The sequence below is a fragment of the Platichthys flesus genome, chromosome 15 (assembly GCF_949316205.1).
Source record: "Platichthys flesus chromosome 15, fPlaFle2.1, whole genome shotgun sequence".
In the NCBI taxonomy this organism is placed as follows: Eukaryota; Metazoa; Chordata; class Actinopteri; order Pleuronectiformes; family Pleuronectidae; genus Platichthys; species Platichthys flesus.
This window is the reverse complement of record NC_084959.1, coordinates 12,270,831-12,289,598: the sequence shown is the minus strand read 5'-3', so window position 1 is coordinate 12,289,598 and position 18,768 is coordinate 12,270,831. Positions and strand designations below refer to the sequence as shown.

The 18,768-nt window shown below is 42.0% G+C and overlaps 3 protein-coding genes across 3 annotated transcripts; 1 reads left to right on the top strand and 2 right to left on the bottom strand.

The window, feature by feature from the left end:
- The first annotated feature begins 577 nt into the window (after positions 1 to 577).
- On the top strand, positions 578 to 9,090 carry nfrkb (nuclear factor related to kappaB binding protein). Its single transcript, XM_062405672.1, has 26 exons — positions 578 to 649; positions 1,011 to 1,148; positions 1,246 to 1,447; positions 1,566 to 1,693; positions 1,772 to 1,943; positions 2,130 to 2,234; positions 2,322 to 2,395; positions 2,472 to 2,556; positions 2,654 to 2,849; positions 3,098 to 3,209; positions 3,300 to 3,426; positions 3,514 to 3,591; positions 3,674 to 3,750; positions 3,844 to 3,890; positions 4,062 to 4,122; positions 4,222 to 4,396; positions 4,499 to 4,605; positions 5,156 to 5,279; positions 5,447 to 5,526; positions 5,608 to 5,804; positions 5,922 to 6,192; positions 6,282 to 6,443; positions 6,562 to 7,266; positions 7,735 to 7,841; positions 8,134 to 8,269; positions 8,379 to 9,090. The coding sequence occupies exons 2-26, from the start codon at positions 1,023 to 1,025 to the stop codon at positions 8,517 to 8,519; spliced, it is 3,795 nt and encodes a 1,264-aa protein (XP_062261656.1). The 5' UTR covers positions 578 to 649; positions 1,011 to 1,022; the 3' UTR covers positions 8,520 to 9,090.
- Positions 9,074 to 15,029, bottom strand: tmem45b (transmembrane protein 45B). Its single transcript, XM_062405673.1, has 6 exons — positions 14,926 to 15,029; positions 11,638 to 11,836; positions 11,337 to 11,549; positions 11,050 to 11,234; positions 10,739 to 10,881; positions 9,074 to 9,334 (listed from the first exon to the last, which is right to left on the bottom strand). The coding sequence occupies exons 2-6, from the start codon at positions 11,825 to 11,827 to the stop codon at positions 9,223 to 9,225; spliced, it is 843 nt and encodes a 280-aa protein (XP_062261657.1). The 5' UTR covers positions 11,828 to 11,836; positions 14,926 to 15,029; the 3' UTR covers positions 9,074 to 9,222.
- Positions 15,030 to 15,221: 192 nt separating this feature from the next.
- Positions 15,222 to 17,411, bottom strand: gng8 (guanine nucleotide binding protein (G protein), gamma 8). The gene is made up of 3 exons (XM_062406936.1): positions 17,285 to 17,411; positions 16,125 to 16,238; positions 15,222 to 15,749 (listed from the first exon to the last, which is right to left on the bottom strand). The coding sequence occupies exons 2-3, from the start codon at positions 16,206 to 16,208 to the stop codon at positions 15,621 to 15,623; spliced, it is 213 nt and encodes a 70-aa protein (XP_062262920.1). The 5' UTR covers positions 16,209 to 16,238; positions 17,285 to 17,411; the 3' UTR covers positions 15,222 to 15,620.
- Positions 17,412 to 18,768: the final 1,357 nt, after the last annotated feature.

Below are 18,768 nucleotides of genomic sequence, written 5' to 3'. Positions count from 1 at the left end.
AAGTCACCTTGTGTTGTTTGTAAATTGTGTTACTATTAATACCAAATCTGCAAACATTATAATCTTTTTTAATGAGACTCAAGTGAACAATCTCAATGTAAAATGCATGGAACTAGTTTACTTCTTTAACCCTAAACCACATTGAACATATGGGTTGAAACGTTTACCTCCCACTGAGCAAAGGGGACAACTGGCTGGGGGCCCCAGGTCCTCAGGGGCCCATGGAGCTTCAGGTTCGCTCCACATCCTCTGGGTCAACAGAAACGGCTGCAGCCCCCCCACGAGCTCGATGTTAAAGGAATAAAAAAACGCGAAAGCAACTTGAGGACATGCAGTGAGAGAAGCTACATTAAACCTATTAGCAACATTAGCTGTGGCTAGCCAGCTACTAGCAGTCAATCATTGGTTCGGGACTGAATGTGTTAAGTAACACTTTTTGGTTTTTCTCCAGTGTTTAAAATACTAACTGCGTGAAGATGTATGTAAAAACAGTTAAACTCTTTCAAATATATTTACCATGTATTCGTTGAGATCCTGTGGAGGGCAGCAGAACGCGCGAGTGGAGTGGTGTCATAGTGGTAGAAGAAGAAAATGGTCCGTCCGTCAAACAGTTCCCTCTTCGTTTCCCCGAAACAGAAAACAGTGTCAGGTAAGAGCTGCTGCTTGTGTTTCACCCCCCCGTGTCAGTTCAGTCACATCACCGACACCTGCCAACACATCTCATTGTATATTACGTTGTCTGCGTTGATAATTCAGAGAGGAATACAGATGCTTTAACGGGCTCTCTTGCTAACGTCGCTCTTAGCTTAGCTCGCTAAGTGGCTAATGTGTTGACATTGGTGAATCCTCACTAATATTGGTGGTTTGTTGCTTTACCCCCTGACTATTTCAAAGCTGTAACCCCGACAGTGTTTGCAGGTTGAATGACTGGAGGGCAAACTCATCGGCTGCACTTACCTGCAGCTTGAAACGAGAATGTGTCTGACTCAGTGGTTTCTCTGTGTGCACAGACCTGAAGAAGAATGAATGCCCTCACACACATGCTCACAGACGCTATTGATCCAAAAGAAGAAAACGATGGACAGATCACGGAGGAATGCATGCTGGGAAACTGCAGGGTCAACCTTCCAGAAGACCTGCTGGAGGACGTGAGTTTGTCTGCTCTTGTCTGCGTTGTTAGCTCTGTGTGCAGGTTCATATATCCGTTACATTCACATTTACTTGTTTCTGTTTGTTTTTCCCCAGCCGGACATCTTCTTCTCTGTGATGAGCGAAAGCACCTGGACTGACGCACTGACAGATTCCCAGAGGCAGCACCTTCGTCAGTTTTTACCACAGTTCCCTGACGACAACGTTGCGGAGCAGGACAGCACCATCAGTGACCTGTTCAACAACAGAGATTTAAACTTTGGAAATCCCCTTCATCTTGCACAAAAGCTATTCAGAGGTAGGTCCTGTTTACCCATTTATTCACTCACCAAAACCCCAAAATGTGTATTAAGCTGGAGGAATTCATAAAAATGCAACTTATAAAACACTTTGTGATCACGATTATTTCAACCCAGATGGTTACTTCAATCCCGAGGTGGTCAAGTACAGGGAGTTGTGTGCCAAGTCTCAGAAGAGGCGACAGTTGTATTCCCGCCAGCAGTATTACCACAGACTGCTGAAGCAAATCCTCGTCTCCAGAAAGGTATTTTTTGCCAGAAGTTTGACTAACAAAGCACATGTCCTCATGTAGCAGGTAGTTCAATTTGTCCCTTCGTTGTAGGAGCTGCTGGAGTTTGCGGTTCATAATGGTTTGGACTCTCCACCCAAAAAAAAGTTGCTGGCCAAGAGTCAAGCTGAAATGCGGGAGCCAAGGGTGAGAAGAAGATTGAGCCGAATACTGAAGGAGGTCAAAACTGAGTGTGGGGACAGCAATGCTTCATCGGATGATGACGGTCAGTAGTTGTTAATGTGATATTTCATAAATATCTTTTATTTCTTAAGCGCTTCCCTGAAATTAGAGTTCACGAGTTGATTCAGGTGGTAGGAACGAGCAATAGTAAAATATGCATTATTAAGAAAAAACTAGATTTATTTCAAACAGATCTCATTGAGTCTTTTGTTTATCTTTTTGCCTGTAGACATATCGGCATGGACTGCAGCACCACAATCACCTTCCTCTCCAACTCCAACTGTTTCACTCAGAGTCTTTCCCAGCCTGTCTACCCAAGACATGAAGAGTACTGGTCAGTGGTTTCTGCAACATCCGTATGACTTTGCTCTTACTTTATGAATGACTGAATGATGCTTAAAGAAATGTTATTTCTAAACAGAGAAAATAGAACTGGGTGAGCGAGACTTGAAAGTCATGCTGCAAAATCATCGAGAGAAGAGGAAGCGACAGCCTGTAAGTGCTTTAAAAAAATCCATAGCATTTAGTCCTAACTTGTACATATGTTACACTAATGATCGATTTTGTTCAGGAACATCCGGACTTGATGACCTCTGATATCCATCTTGGCGATGTACTTTCAAGAGCAAATATTGGTCGGAAGGGGTCTAATATGTGTGAGTAAATTAGTATTAAAAAGCGGAAACCTAAATCAAAGTATCCCCTCATGACCCACAGATTATAAAATGTTTTTCTGTCCTTCTTATCCCCCAGTACTCTTCGATCTGTCTTTACCTAAGAAGAAAATGAGAGATGAAAGGAAAAAAAAGAAAATGAGGACAATAAAAGTGGAATCTGAGGATCCCTTTGAAAGTCTTGCACCTACAGACACGGCGTCAGCCCCACAAGGGAACACCATCAACTCCCTGCCTGACACGCCGTCTACTCCACTGCAACACATCAAGGAGGAGTGAGTCTTATGCCACACTGTTGTCAAGAAAATGTAATCCTTTTTTAGAAAATGTCTGGACAATTGGTAAAAACTCTAGAGAATGTCTGGAACTTTAACTCTGTGATTTGGTTACCCACTCACAGCCCCTCTGCATAATTCCATCTATGTGCACACCTGAAAGCAGCTTTACAGTATTGTATGTGTAATATATATTAGTTTCCTGCTATATTAGACATAACTAATGTAAAGAACCGTTATTATTTCAGAATTGTGGAGGAGTGTCAGAGCAGCCCGGTTGCAGTTGAGGAAATAGCTGTCAGCTTTTTCAGCTTGTTGGAGAGCATCTTAACGACAGAGACTCTTGCCAGCACTTCAATGGTACGCACTCAATAAAGAGTCTCACATAATTATCATATATCTAATTGATCACAGTTATGACACTATAACATGACTGTTTTCAATTCTCAGTTGGAGGAGAAAGTTCAGATGTGGCAGTCCTCTCCAGCCAGTTCCCTCAACGTGTGGTTTTCATCTGCTTCCTGTTGGTCTGACTTGGTTCTTCAAGCTCTGCAGTTTCTTGCTGGGGAGACTAAAGGTCAGTAGCGTTGGTCACTCACAGAGAACTAGTCTAGTTTTCACCCCATGTTACTCCCTCACTCACTCACTCTCTTTAATCCATTAGATGGCATGATCGCGCTCCCCAGTGGCTTTGCTCCATTTGTGGAGTTTTCGGATGAATGTCAGCAGTGGAGGTGGATTGGTAAGAAGTCCCTGATTGATGAAGGTCTTCTTGTTTGAGGAGGATTCTGATGATTGAGATTAATGTCCATGATGTATTTCAGGCCCTGTTCATGACACAGAGAAGGATCTCAGTGCACTCTTCCAGTTGTGGATGGACTCTAAAGATTTAGTTGTCAAGGTAGCACAGTTATTACAAGTACTGTCTTATCACTCACTTTATAGATTGTACTGTGTTGGTCTGTTTATGTTGAACTCTTTTTGTTTTCCACAGACAGAATGTGAGGACATGCTAGAGATGACCTCTCCCACACAAAGAGCGTAAGATTCTGTCATTTACCAATTATGATAAGTTGATAGAAGTAAATGTGCAATATAAAGATAAAAGTTGGGATTGGCAGGACATGCTATTTTTTATTTTAACATAATAAAGTGTTTTGAGTTTTAATATCAATGCTGATAGTTAATAGTGTCATGTCTTTAACCAAGCAGTTCGACTGATTATGTGGTGCGGCCCAGCACCGGAGATGAAAGACAAGTGTTTCAAGTCCAGGTTTGTTTTTGCCTCTGGAATAGCTGTTTCATAACATTTGGCCTCTTTTACCAGGACATGAGCTCTTTACAACAACATACTTTTTTTTGTGTTTATTAGGAGCAGCAGCGATACAACCAGCCACACAAAGCCTTCACCTTCAGGATGCATGGCTTTGAATCCGTGGTGGGGCCTGTTAAAGGAGTGTTCGATAAAGAGATGTCTCTCAACAAAGCCAGGGAGCACACGCTGCTTCGCTCGGACCGACCGCCATACGTCACCATTCTCTCTCTGGGTTAGACCAGCTTTTTCCCTCATATATTTCCAAGGGTATCAATGTTTGCAAAGGAAAGCATTAACATATTTCTGACTTCTTTCCACTGTTACTATTCCATAGTGCGTGATGCAGCAGCCAGGTTACCCAATGGAGAAGGAACAAGGGCAGAGATCTGTGAACTGTTGAAAGACTCTCAGTTTCTGGCTCCAGATGTCACTAGTGCTCAGGTGCGATTGATTTTTCTTTCAGCTTTGTCAGGCTGTGTTACATCTACTACATTTACACTTTAGTTTTCAAACATAGGAGTGCTACTATGTTTCCATCTGCAGTTCACACTAATAGGAGATATCAGCACCAAAAACAGGAAACATTATTAGCCCCGTTTTATTTTGAAAACTGGGGCTGCATTGTAGATGTGTAAAAACTGAGACGTTTTGGAAAACCCAGCAGTCATCCGCATTCACTTCCTGTCACGATTGGTCCACCAGCGGTAAATGCAAAACATTGAGAACACTTTCTATCAGTTACAGTTCCACCTCATTGTCGGTCCAAGAAAAAAATCTCTGCCTCTAATTTTTACCATGTTGTTTTTAATTTGTAGTATTGAGCTACTAAATTCAGTTTACACAATCTGCTTCCTACTGTAATATACAGTTTCAGGTGTATGCATGGACGGGGATTATCGCTGGTTGCTGAGCTTCTTTTACTCCTCTTACCTTTATGCTGTGTCCTAATAGTGACATTTCCTGTGAGTGACAGCCTTTGTTTTCCACATAGGTGAACACAGTCGTCAGTGGAGCCCTGGATAGACTTCATTATGAGAAAGATCCTTGTGTAAAATATGACATTGGCCGCAAACTGTGGATTTACCTGCACCGTCATCGCACTCAAGAGGAGTTTGGTAAGCACCAACTGTAGTTTGTGAGTGGAAGCACGTCTGAAGAGGAGATGTATACTATTTCTTACTCTAGACTCTGTAGTTTAGAACTTCATAACTTCTTGACCTTAAAGATCAAACAAGAAAAAAAAAAAGTGCTTATACTACTTTTCTTCTTTTCTTCCCTCCAGAGCGAATCCACCAGGCTCAAGCTGCAGCTGCAAAAGCGCGAAAAGCTCTACAGCAGAAGCCTAAACCTGCATCCAAACCTGTGAGTCCACTGCACTATTCTGTCTGAGAAAAGCACATGGTAGTGGCTGATTGTGAATCTCATTGACCATTTATGTTTTAGAAACCTGGAAGTAAAGACGGCGGCAGTAAAACCCCTGGATGTTGGGAGGCGGGACAGGATATTGGCTCCAATCCCATGTCACCAACTCCAACCACACCCACCCCAAACACACCGGGGACCCCCAAGTCGCCCTTACCCTGCCTAGTCACCACGCCAACAAAAACTGTAGTCCCAGAGACAATAAAAGCCAGTCCAGGGTCAGACACAAGATCTATTTATATTGTACAATAAATAAAGTACATCCATGTGTCATCCAAGCTATTTGAAGCTAAATCTTCTCTTGTGATTCCCTGTTTTCCTCCTCTCTCTCCCAGTGTTCTCCTAGTGTCCCCTCCTTCGTTGCCTCAGCTGGGAACCATCTTACCCACCACTAAGGTTGGCCCACCAGTATCACACACGGTCACGTCTCAACACGCTGCTCGGATAGTGAGTCATCTGGCGGCGAGCTCCCTTCCTCAGGTGCGGGTAGTTTCTACTCAAGCTGGTTTGACCTCATCAGCAGGAAGTCAGCAGGCCACACTGGTCCATCAGACCCCCCATCAGATCAGGATGCCGGTGTCAGTGTCAGCCAAGGGCATTTCACAGGTAACCAGAATAACTAAATTGAGCATAGGATGAATATCTATGTTTGTTTTTTTACATTGCAACTGTTTAATCAATTTACTTTTCAATAGACTGTGGTGTCGTTGCCTCTGAGGACTCAGTCTGGGGGTAGTCCCGTCACGGTGCCAACCACCCTGTCTGTAACTGTAGCTAAACCTCAAACTGGATCACCTGGAAGACCGGCTAACAACCCTGGTTCCCCTGCTATGCTCGCCGGCTCCAACATCAAACAGGTGGAGCATTTTGTGTTAGAAGGGATATTTGATCCGTTACGTCGACTCCCAGTTGGACTCAAATGCCTCAAAGTACAAGAAGGCTGAAGTTTGGTCTTTTGCTTGTTTTTCTTTCCAGGTGTCAATAACAGGACAGCTGGGAATGAAGACAGCAGGAGGAGCAGGAATTCCAATAACTGCTACAAACCTGCGCATTCAGGGTAAAGACGTGCTCCGTCTTCCGCCATCCTCCATCACTACAGACTCTAAAGGCCAGACAGTGCTGCGGATAACCCCAGACATGATGGCGACTCTCGCAAAATCTCCAGTTGCAACCGTCAAACTCAGCCCTGACTTTCTGGGCACCGCGACCAGCAAGAGCATATCAGCCACTCTGCACATGACGCCGCCCCGCCCTTCCTCTGCCTCCAGCGTAGGGGAAGTACAAACCACTAAAGCGAGCCACATCACCTCCACCTTGTTGAAGGCGGCAGGAGAAACAGCCTTACGTCTGATGCCGACACTGGCTGTCACGGCCGACCAAAAAACGAGGACCTTCTCCACCGTGACGTCACCTGACAAGGGTGGCGCCACCATTCGGATAATGCCGGGGCTTGGTGTTATCCCTCAGAAACAGGGTCAGACCATCACAATGACCACCACTACTGGCAGTAAACCAATCACTGTGTCCACCTGTGCTAATGTGGTGACCATGGCTGCTAGCGTTGTAGCTGGTGCCAAGGGGATCACAGTTGCTCCTGGATCCTCTTGTTCACCTCTGACGCTAGGGGCAGCTACGGCCACTGTGAGGCAGGTCCCTGCTACAGTGGTTACTACACAAACGGTAAGAGAATCATTCATTCCGTCACATGTTCTTTGGCTATTGTACAGTAAAAACCCAACTAAAAGAACCACACACACTTCCCACTCTCACACCATATACATATTCCTTTTTACATGAAAACCTTTAGGAAATAAATGTTGCCAATCCTTTTAAACATTCACTCTCCTTCATGTTGCTTTCCTTCATACATCTGTGCTGAAAGTATGAGACATATTTACTTAAAGAACATAGGACTAATGCACGAAGCAGTGAGTGCCCAAATGCCTCGCTGAATAGATTATTTATTTAACTCAATCTTTTCCTCTAGAGAGACAATAGATTTAATGATCAGGATCATATCAGCTTCTTCCTCAGTTTACAAACTGTGTGATGACACCATCTCTTACCCCAAGCATTTTTTTTCGCATTATTAACTCTGAAATAAAGATTTCCTATTGGCTCAGGAACAATGCTTTTCTTTCACCATAGGGGAAGTTACCTACACGGATCACATTGCCGATCTCTGTCCTCAACCAACCACTGAAGAGCAAGAGCGTGGTGACCACACCGATGGTTAAAGGAAGCCTGAGCGCAAAGTAAGTCTCATAGTCCTCTGTTATTTATCTGAGTTTATTTATTGAGAACATTACACATGTTAAGACCTTCTCCTTTTGGAATAAATACTACTTTTACTGTAAAGATCGAGATTTCCAGTGTATTTTATTTAAATTTTCTGTGAGATGCAATGCTTTGATGGTCAATGTGTCAATGTGATGGCAGCTACATTTACACACTGTTTCTCTTGACAAGATTTCTCTTCAGCTTCTATGTAACTATGACATGTTGGTTTTTTTGTGTCTTTTATTTTCATTTCTCTTCTCTGAGCAGCCTCAGCAGCCTGGGCAGGAACATCATCCTCACCACGATGCCTGCTGGCACAAAGCTGATTGCAGGAAACAAACCAGTCAGCTTTGTCACAGCACAACAGTTCCAACAGCTTCAGCAGCAAGGACAGGCCACACAGGTAAGATTACATGCGGTCATATATATATGACTATGGCGATAAGGAAATGCTCAAAAGCTTCTTAAACAAACATGGAGCCACCTGGGGTGAACTATCTTTCTTCTTTTAGGTTCGCATCCAGACGGTTCAGGCTCAGCAGCTCCAACAGCACATGGCCACGGGCTCTCCAAAATCAGTTTCCACGGTCGTGGTCACAACAGCACCGTCGCCCAAAAGTGCACCTGATCCCCCACCGGCTCCTAAACAGTGATCCTACCTGCTCAGCAGTGAATCGTAGGTCCACTCCATCACCCACATATCTGTATTTAGAGATTTGACTGAAAATTCTGCTTTATAACGTTGTTGTTACAGTTTGTCAGAAGCCTTTATTTTCCATGTTGGACAATTTCTAAAAAAGCCAGAAACACCTGTCTTTTCTGTAATTGCTTTTGTGTTCAGACTGAAGTTTTCATTATTCGTCTATTGAATTTTATCTGTTAAAGCGGAAAAGTAATAAAAACATAAATAGGCTAAATCAGGCAGTTTACAATTGCAATCATAAAAAGTCAAGATTTGATATTCTACATTTTCCTTTCAATTGTTGACAAACTCTGGAAATAACTGTTGTTCTGTGGTTATTTTACCAAAATCTCCTTCAAAGTTTCCAATTGCTTTATGACTGTCACTTAAATCTTGTGTTTGTCATTTCATTAAATGTTTGATGGAATACAATATAGGCATGTGTGACGTGTATTGGACTTACTTTGACTTGTTTGACTCGTTTTTTGTTTGTACATCATTAGTTCCTGTACCAGTTGTTAAAATAAAACATAACAGATAGATTCTTGTCTTTTCATTTGTTATTTTTTACCAAAGAAAAAAACTAAACGACATTGTGCAAACAGTAGCTTGAGACACTCCAAACCACAAACATAGAAAATTAAATAAAAAATTGAAGGACCAAAACACAGCCTTCACTCTTCATCAGACTCTTCAAGCAAAGCTTTCTGGCAACTTGCACTTGAGGATGTGTTTCTCATTCCAATTTCTATATCCTGTCCCTTTCCTGAGAATCTCCTCACTGTGCTGTTGGAACAAGAGAGGCAAACTTTAGGAAACATATAAACAACAAACATTTCATAACTGACTTTCTGCTACTGTCCTCTTTAACTCAACTCAACTTCCAAAAATTCGTCTTACAAAGTAACATGCAGAGAAAGATAAATATCTTAAGAGGTCCAGTATAGACCAGCACCATTGCTGCAGAGCAGTTTTTCAGTTCAGATGTGCAAATCATGTTCCAACAGTTTATGCATCAAGGTGCACAAACATATAAATGAAAGATGATTGTGTTTGACTGCAGAGTAAAAGGCAGTAATGCATCAGTAAAATAGAGGAAGCCAATGACGACTTCAAAGTAAAGGTCTCATGCAGGATTCAGAACAACGACTCGTATCCTCAAGGCAGAGTTAAAATACATGTCAACCATAAAACACTTCAAAGGCTTCAGATATCAGAATAAAACTCAAAATGTTTGGTGTTTTAATGTTGAAAGAATGTTTAAACTGGAATGGAAGGGGAAAATCAGATTGTAGCCTAAACCAGCGGTTCCCATATGTTTTGGGAACTATATAGAATATAGATGTATTTTAATAAAACAATCAGAACTATAATATGGGGTAGTGGTAGTAAACAACTCTTTTGAATGACTCCCAGCCACTGTGTCACTCTGATAAGTGAAGTGACTTTGAGATGAACCAGCCCTGCCCAGAATATGTGACTATCCCTCATTTCCCCTGCACATAAGATACAAATACACAAAATCCAGGTTACTTGTGCTGAAATATTAAATCCTTTTACAGTCCAGGTTAATTAGAGTTTAATTTTTCGTGATTTCTTTGATTCCAAATATATATTATGTAATTTTCCTCTGTGTAAACCTGTAGCTAAGGCATAAGGTTGTGGAGATTCTCAGTCATCCAGGTCATGGTATATCCAAGTGCTAAAAAAAACAGGTAAAAGAACTTTGTTGAGTTTCTTGAAGACGTTTCACTTATCATCCAGGGGGATTCTTCAGTTCTAACCGACTGATGGGAGTCCCAGGTATTTAACTGGGAGGCTCCTTAGGGGTAGTTGAGGTTAGCTGAGAGGCTGGACCCACCCTGCTGTTGGTTTAGTTGGGAATCGTTTGCAGGTCGTTGGGAGTTGTTGACCCACCCGCCCCCTGTGAGTCATATGTCCTGAATTGTGAATGCTGGTTAAACTTCCCTGGGGATGGAAGTCAGGATTGTTTTGTTTGCAGCATGTACATAGAACTGAAGAAGCCTCTTGGATGAGAAGTGAGACGTCATCATTAAACTCAACCAAGTCCAGTTGACCTGTTTTTTAGCATTTGGCTCTAGCTAAGGCCCATTCTATAATACAGATTTAGTTGTCACACGCAGGTAATGTAATGTATGAAAGAATATTTCATAGGTGAGGGATACTTACCAAGAAACCACACACACTGTGCCGGCGACCAGAAGAAGGGCGACAGCTAAGTGCCAGCAGAAGCACATTGTGACAAACATGACGTTGTTGTGCAATGTCAAGTCCCACTGTTCTCCGTTTAAAGGGTACAGAACAAATCCAATCTGAAACAACAAACAGTGTTGATAAAAGAGCCGTCTGCATGGGAAGCTACATTTATAGGTGTTAGGGTGTTTGAACGTGAAACACGAAGAATATTCTGCAGATGGATAGTAGTATATGGTTCTGTGGTTAAGGACACATTCACACATTCCTGCACTTCTGTAAATCACCTGGAAGAACCACGAGCCCTGCAGGATGAACAGACAACCCCTGAGCAGCTCCAGAACAAAGTTGTCTCTTATGAACACCTCCAACATGGTGCTAGCTGACCCAGCAAACACAGCCACGAGTAGCAGCGAGTGGATGTGGGCGTCCAGGAGGGGACGGTTATGCAAATGGTAGTAGAACAGAAAACCTTGGAGATAGGAGGGAGAGTCACACACAGGAAACAACACAAATACACGTCTGAGATGTTCATTGGTGATCTGAGGGACAAAAGTTCAAACTCAGAGCTTACCTTCCACGAAAAGAGCAATGGAGAGAGCCAGGCGGTCGACGCCACGTGGCACCTGTTTGGATCTGGTGCTGGTGACCAATGCTATTCCTGAGATCCCAAAGAACAGATACATGGTGCCGTGCTGCCAGTTCATCAGCTTCACCCACGATTTGTTGTCTCTGTCGTACAGGTGGGCGTGTGGCCCGTCCACCACAAACTGTTCCACCATAATACCTGCGACGTCAAACGTAAGACAAATGAGTCGAGGGGCAGATTTGGAGGGTTTACGAATGCTGACGGATTGAGGAGGAAAAAAACTGACCCACAAATGAAGCAAATAATGTGAATCCTCCTTCGATGTAGTCCAATTTTTTAAATAAAGGTGGCATGACCTGTCTTCCGTTGGGCTGACCCTTCCTCCAGTATTGTTGGAGAGTGTGTTTCACTGTCAGCCAAAAGCCATAAAACAGAAAGAAGGCACCAGGAATGGCGTGCCCTCCAAAGTTGGCCATCGTAAAGCTCTAAAAAAAAACACAAGAAATACACCAGAGCAGTTAATAACATTCATTTGAGAGAATCACAATATTTTATTTTGGACCTATGAATGTGACACGAGTCCACTTTGAGGTGAAAGTGCAGGCTGATTATTATATGGTGTTTAGAGCCATATAATGATAACAAGTCAGGTGACAGCTAAAGGAAAGGTCAAGGGAATAAAATGGCAGCTGGGAATAGACAGGCTCTGTCACTCACTTATCCTTACAGTAAGGTCGCAATTTTGTAATGCTGTCCGAATGTTTAGTGAACACCTTATATAGTGGACTCATTGTTTCCCACAATGCATTGTGAAAAGTGCGGGAATAACCACCTGTCGAGCAAATGTCAAACGAGTAGAGCGTCGCATCACAGAACAAACTGAGGCAAACAAGTTTATTTCGATGTGCTTTTTACCCTAAAGTATTAATAGTAAGTGTAAAATAAACATTTTAAATTTTGTTTGGGGATTTTCAAATGACGTAGTGTTGTACATCAAAATTGCAACAATGGTGTAATTTCGGCGCAGAGAAAATGCACGAGCAGTGTTCAAAAGCACTTTATTCTTTTGCCAATGAGCTCACTCTCAAATATGTTACTGTATACGTGACTGTTTATAAATATATATATATATGGAGAGAGAGAGAGAGAGAGAGAGAGAGAGAGAGATACTCCCTCTACACCCACGACTGCACACCAGCCCACAGCACCAAAGCAATCATTAAGTTTGTCTTTGTCATTAAGTTTGCCGGCAGATGTGGTCGGACTGATTCACAACGGCGATGAGACTGCCTTGAGGGATGAAGTCTGCAAACTGTCTACAACCTATAGCATTCATTTCCTCCAAAACAAAGGAGCTGATCATCAGTTTCGGGAAAAAGGGAAGAGGAACCCGCTCCCTCACAGACTTAGTGGATAGAGTGACTAGCTTCAAATTCCTATAGGCACACACATCTCCCAGGAACTCACGTGGACAGATGAAACCACCTCTCTGATGAAGAAGGCACAAAAGGCTCAACTTCCTACAGGCACGGAGGATCGCTAAACTCTCCAAAGAACTGCTGGTGTCCTTCCATCGCTGCTCTGCGGAGAGCGTACTCACCTTCAGCCCCCTGGTATGCCAGCTGTTCTGTGGCTGACAGGAGCGCTCTCCAGAGAGTCATCCCATCAGCACAGAAACACCCAGCTACCTTCACTGCAGGACATTAACAGAACCTGCTGCCTGTGACGAGCCACAAACACTGGGACCAGCAAAAAAAAAAAACACTGTGCTGGTCTAATATACTGTTCACAGAACTGCTTACTTCCTCACATATGTCGGTGTTTATTATTGTTAATATCCATCCCGGTTTTATGCTGAATTTTGTTATACAGCTGTGCAATAAAGGCATTCTATTCTATTTCATTCTATAGTAAAGTAGGGGTCAGTGATTGAGTGGGTGATTTATTCATAGCAGACATATTGACATGACGAGGGGTAACACCCAAATAGATCGCTGAGGTATTCATGAGGTGTCTGTAAATTGCTGAAATGTAAAGCCTATATGTACCAGGTGCCATTTTATATATTCACACAACTTGTTGATTATGAGTATACTGTACTTTTGTCAAATGTATAAACTATAATAGTCATGTTGCCGAAGGAGAACACCACTCTAAACGGAAGGACTGAGTGAGGTAAGTGAACCCTCCAATCCAGATAGCTTTTCATTTGCCTTTCAAAACTGAAAGTCAGAGCATGTGACGCACCACATCATTTGTGTCTAAGCGAACTGAGCAGCCTGTCTACAATTGAGAGGAATGACATAATCAACTGCTCTGCCCAGGAGTATAGTTTGTGTGTCCGTATGTTTGTTTGTAAGCATGTTTACACAAAAACAACTAAATGGAATTTAACGGAAGAACCAACTCAATATTTACTCACTTTAAAGTTGCCTTTTTCTAAATGTTTGTCGTTTTTCCCCTAGGAATGATTAATGGATCTTCATGCAAAAAAAATGTTCGTCCGCATCAAAGATAGTTGGTGAAAGAGGAACTGCCTATCTGCACAGCCGCAAATTAGTTATACTTCAGTTTCAACAAAACCGGTACAGTGAGACATCCTCTTTATAGTGGATCTTATCAGTCCACTGTCACGGGTGGGTCCCAACTAAATTGTCATTCATATTTTACCAGTAGTCTACAATTGGCTTTGTTTTTTTGACTTTTAGCATTTGAATAAAGAGCCTCATTAATATTGTGGTTAGTGTGCAGAAGACGTTTGCATATGTGTCTATAGGGATATACTGCTTATTATCTAAGGCTTCATGAAGGCCAGTAGAACTTGAATGAATGAATCATCACTAAAAAATTCAGCTCGAAGAAGAAAATATTCAAACCCTTGTGCAAATTTAACCATCGAGGGACAAATAAAAGATTACCTTATCTTACTTTTCTATTCAGATTTTTTGTAACTATCTCGTTGTATTTCATATATATTGAATATCTTATAATTGCATCCCTTCCTTTTTTAATGAGCTCCCATGGGAATAAAGCAAGTGTCAAGACCTGCACTATCGCATACTGTCCTGGCTCAGATGTAGAAACGCTGGTTGCAGTCATTTAGGTGTTAGTGATTGGAGGTTATGCAACGTGACACCGAGGTATTTATACAAGAAACTAGATACATGGATTTAGTGTAGTCACTTCAAATTGCGTTTTTATTGTCCTGTTTGTGGCCCATTCAGTTACGAACCTGACCAACATGAGGAAGATTAGCTTCCTCCTCCCGTCCTCCCGTGACAGTGGCTGAGACTCTCAGTTGTGTTTTTCAATCCGCACATTTGGTCAAACAAGTTTTTCTTGACTGCCCTTGTTCAACTTGATGTCACGACACTTCACATCACACACTGCATCTCAGACATGAAGGCAAAAGAGCTGAGAGTAAACACCTCGAGTAAAAAACACTGAACTTTCACAAAATCTAATTTTCCACATCTGAAGCACAAGCTGGACAGTGTCCTCTCTTCAGATACCACCTGTGATACTGATCCTTTAATTCCCTCAGCTACAATGTGGTTAACAAAAATGAACAAACCTTATCGAACTCCCCAATGCTCTGGAGATCAGGTGAAATCCGTGAGTGTTAGCAGCTGTCAGAGACTGTGTGAACCGTGCACACCTGCTCCCTGCACTTCAAACCTGTGTTGACATCACAACATGGCCCCACCCATCATTTACATTGGTTTCTGAAAGCAAGGGAGGTCCCTGCTTGGTAACGGCTGTGACATCCAGGGAGAGAAAACAATGTTGTGTGCTAAGGTACAAATTAAAACATGTAGTGTAGTGGAAAGTGAGTATGTTTTATTGCTTATGTAAACAACACATATGCAATTTATTGTGCCTGGCGATCTTGTTATCTGAAAGGAAGATAATCGAAAACATTAATACAGAGATGTGACCAAATATTTTATTATTATCGTGAAATGTTTGATCTTAGATAGCCAAGCTTAAAAACTATTTGGTGAAAGGGTTAATATCTAATCTGTGTGCACAAGGAGAGGCAGCAGCACATGCCTGTGGGAAAGAACTTTGCTCCCATTTTTATTGTCATCATTATCATGCTCCATTGATCCTCATCTCTCGGGTGAAGTCAGTGACCAAAGAGCTACTTTAAATACAAAACTGAATGTTATAATAAAAAAAGGGGGTTTCTTTTGATTTCTATCATTAAATTTGACACTGAACTCATTGAAAGGAACATGCATTATTTTGTTTCGTGAATGTGATGGGTTATAGTATGACACAGAATAACTTCTTCTCCCTAAACGGGTTCTCAGAGGAAGGCATGGGTGTCACCAGGGGGTCCTCTTTGGCGTGGGTTTCACAGTAGGCCATCAGATCAGCTGCTGCTTTGGATACCTGTAGAAAAAGAGTTTGTGTTCAAATGTGTCATGTATCAAAGAGGAGGAAATTTACTTAAAGCACATCTGTCGCCTTTAGTTTGATATCTCTACTCTTGAAACCCAATAGCTGTTATGGGCCTTGAATACATTTTAAAGTAGAGCGTCCTGCTTGTATTGCTTGGAATGTGTTTGTTTGCTGGAACATACATGACCTGTTGCATATGTACTGCTTTTGAGAAGGTACAAGTTAAATAGATGCCCAAGTATAAGCATGAGAGTGAAAGTTTTTCTGAGATTATTTTGAATCTTAGTACTCCATAACAACCTGAAGTGATCTGTTAAATATTTAGACAATATTTTGGCCGGGTACGACGGTGACTCACTGACTCACCATCATCCTCTCTATGTTCACCTCCAGTTTCAGCTGCTCTACAGTCTTCCGAGCATCTGCAATCTTGGCCATGTTGTTGGACATCCTTCCCCCCTCCTATGAGAGTCAGCCAGCCTGCGGCAAAATGTCAAACGTTAGGTTGTCAGATAAGAAATATAAAAAATACAAACAAGATAACACAGTGCGTGTCCAAGTACTGAAGGTATCTCTGTCATGGAGGTTTGTGTGTTTGTTACCAGGATTACGAAAAAGAAAGCCAAACTGATTTTACTAAAACGTAATGGAAAGATGTGGTATTTTTATTTTATTTTCTTTAGGATAAAAAGCTCTTGCACATGCTTTCCCCCACATTTTTGATGTACTCGTCTCACTCCTACGCACCTGTTCCGCCAAATTGAAGTGCGAAGACTTCCTTAGACTTTTACTTTCCTTAACAATATTTAGATTTGCAGGGCGTTTTTCTCTTTGACATGTTCACCAATTTCCCAGGGAGTAATGTGTGAATGCTCAGGGGAAAATATCTGCCACATTTATGGAACCGGTATCAGTGAGTCTGTGCAATTTCGTGCAGTTTGATCTGATTTAAGGGAACTGTTGACGCTTGCTGGAGGCATGTGCTCTACTGAGAGACATTCTATAGAGTCTGTTTCAATTTGCTTGTTAATTCTGCTCCCTGGGTCTCAGCTGCAAGTGGCACAGGGAGGGTCTCAAAGGAGTTCAGCAGGGGAGGGGAGGCAGAGCAGCCCGCCCCATGGGGGGGTTATCCGCTTGCTGAGAATGTAAATACATTTCACAATAACTTGTTGCTCTTGCACAGTATGTTTGTTATAAACTGCAGAAGTCAAGCTGCTATTAAGGCTTGATTTCCTCTCAGTTATATGGTTGCAGTTGCTGGGGAAGACTGGTGCAAGAGATGAATCCCTGAACCATGTAGAAAGCAATAATTGAAAAGCATCATTCGTCAACGAATAAGGATGCTCCTTATTTATCAACAAATAAAAACACAAGAATTTAACCTTAAGCAATATGCGTGAATATCATCATACTTGCAGATGTACATGATCTGATCTAAGCTGTTTCCATGGATCTGCACAAATAAATTCACTTTAACAGTTTCCCAAGATTTATCTCAACTCGTAAAAATTCAGAATATCACTCACCACAAGACGGATGGCAACAGTTTGGGCTCCTGGAAAAAAACTTCAGCGGTTCTACAAATAGGCTCCTCCAAAATCACTTACAGTAACAGATGAGACGGGATTAATGGCAGAGATGAGGAGTACGGCTTCAGGAGGTGTCCTCCTTCATATAATTAGCTGGTGGTTCGGCCCCCAGGATAGGCTCAGTGCTGCAGTTAAAGGCAACATGTGGTGTGACCTTCATCTCTCGAGAATCCAGCACTCGCTTACCTGAGATTACAGAGGAGCTCGCGATTGAAGAATAACTGTTAAACATATATTCCTCTTAAATGAGCAAAATAAATGCACAGAATACAACTTCTCAAAAGGCACCAGACTGTTACGAAGAAGCTCTCAAGAGAATAAGGAAGGTTGTTTTCCAGTTTGGAATCAAGCCTTTGACAAACGCTTGGGTATGCATCTATCAAGATAATTCATAAAATAATGTATAGTCAGTATTTATTACCAGTTTTTTACTATGTTTATCATGCTTGTATAAAAACAGCAGATTTTGACATAAACTCAGTCTGTGCTCTCATCAATACAAAGGTGCAAATATTCTTTGGATATATTGATCCTTTTCTACCATGTTCTTTTCCTTATGTTTAGCTGTGGGTCGAATGGAAACCGTGGGTGTTTCTCCGACAATGTTAGATGGAGGATTTTGTGGATAATTATGCAGATATACAATATGACAATATCAAGCAAAGATCAACAATTCACAGGTAGCATGAGAGTGTCTTTAAATGGTAAGCGACTTTTGTCAACAGAATTATTTGTCTCATGCACACTCAGGGTGCCGGTCTTTCCTGCAGGGCTGACAGTTATTCCAAGCAGCAGCAGGGGGCAAAGTGGCAGCGTTATGGAGTTAAATGTCAACTGCCTCATTAACATTTGTTTCCCTGTAGTTACTGGTCTCTCTCTGTGAAAGAAACTGGACCATAAACAGTTGCTGCTTCACTGAACCAACCTGTCGCCATGGGCCCAAAAATACAGTAGCTCTGCGTACTTTTAGCACGTACAGGTTCTGTGGGCCTTCTTCAGCTGCTTTCAGACATGTGCTAGAAATCAGGATACTTACCTGAAATATTTCAAGGGGGTGGATGTGAAAACTCAAATGTCTGAGCCAGTTGCTCCAGACATTTTCTGGACATTTTCCTGCCAGTCCCTGAGGAAAATGTGTCCAGCTATTTCCCAGTGGGCAAGTTGGCTATGTTTCTACTGAAAAAGCTACAAGTACAAATATTTCACGATGAAAAAATGTACAATATGTAGAAAATGAAAAATTCCCCAAAATGTCTGGACACAATTTCCCAGACATTTTATATAACTCTAAACCTATAAACAAAACCTGCCATCAGCATGTCTCCCCTTTTCCGTTCATATATTCTATAATCTATATATATATATTCAAACATATGTGTGTCAACTTGAACTGCTGCAAGATCAACGATCAAGATACACAT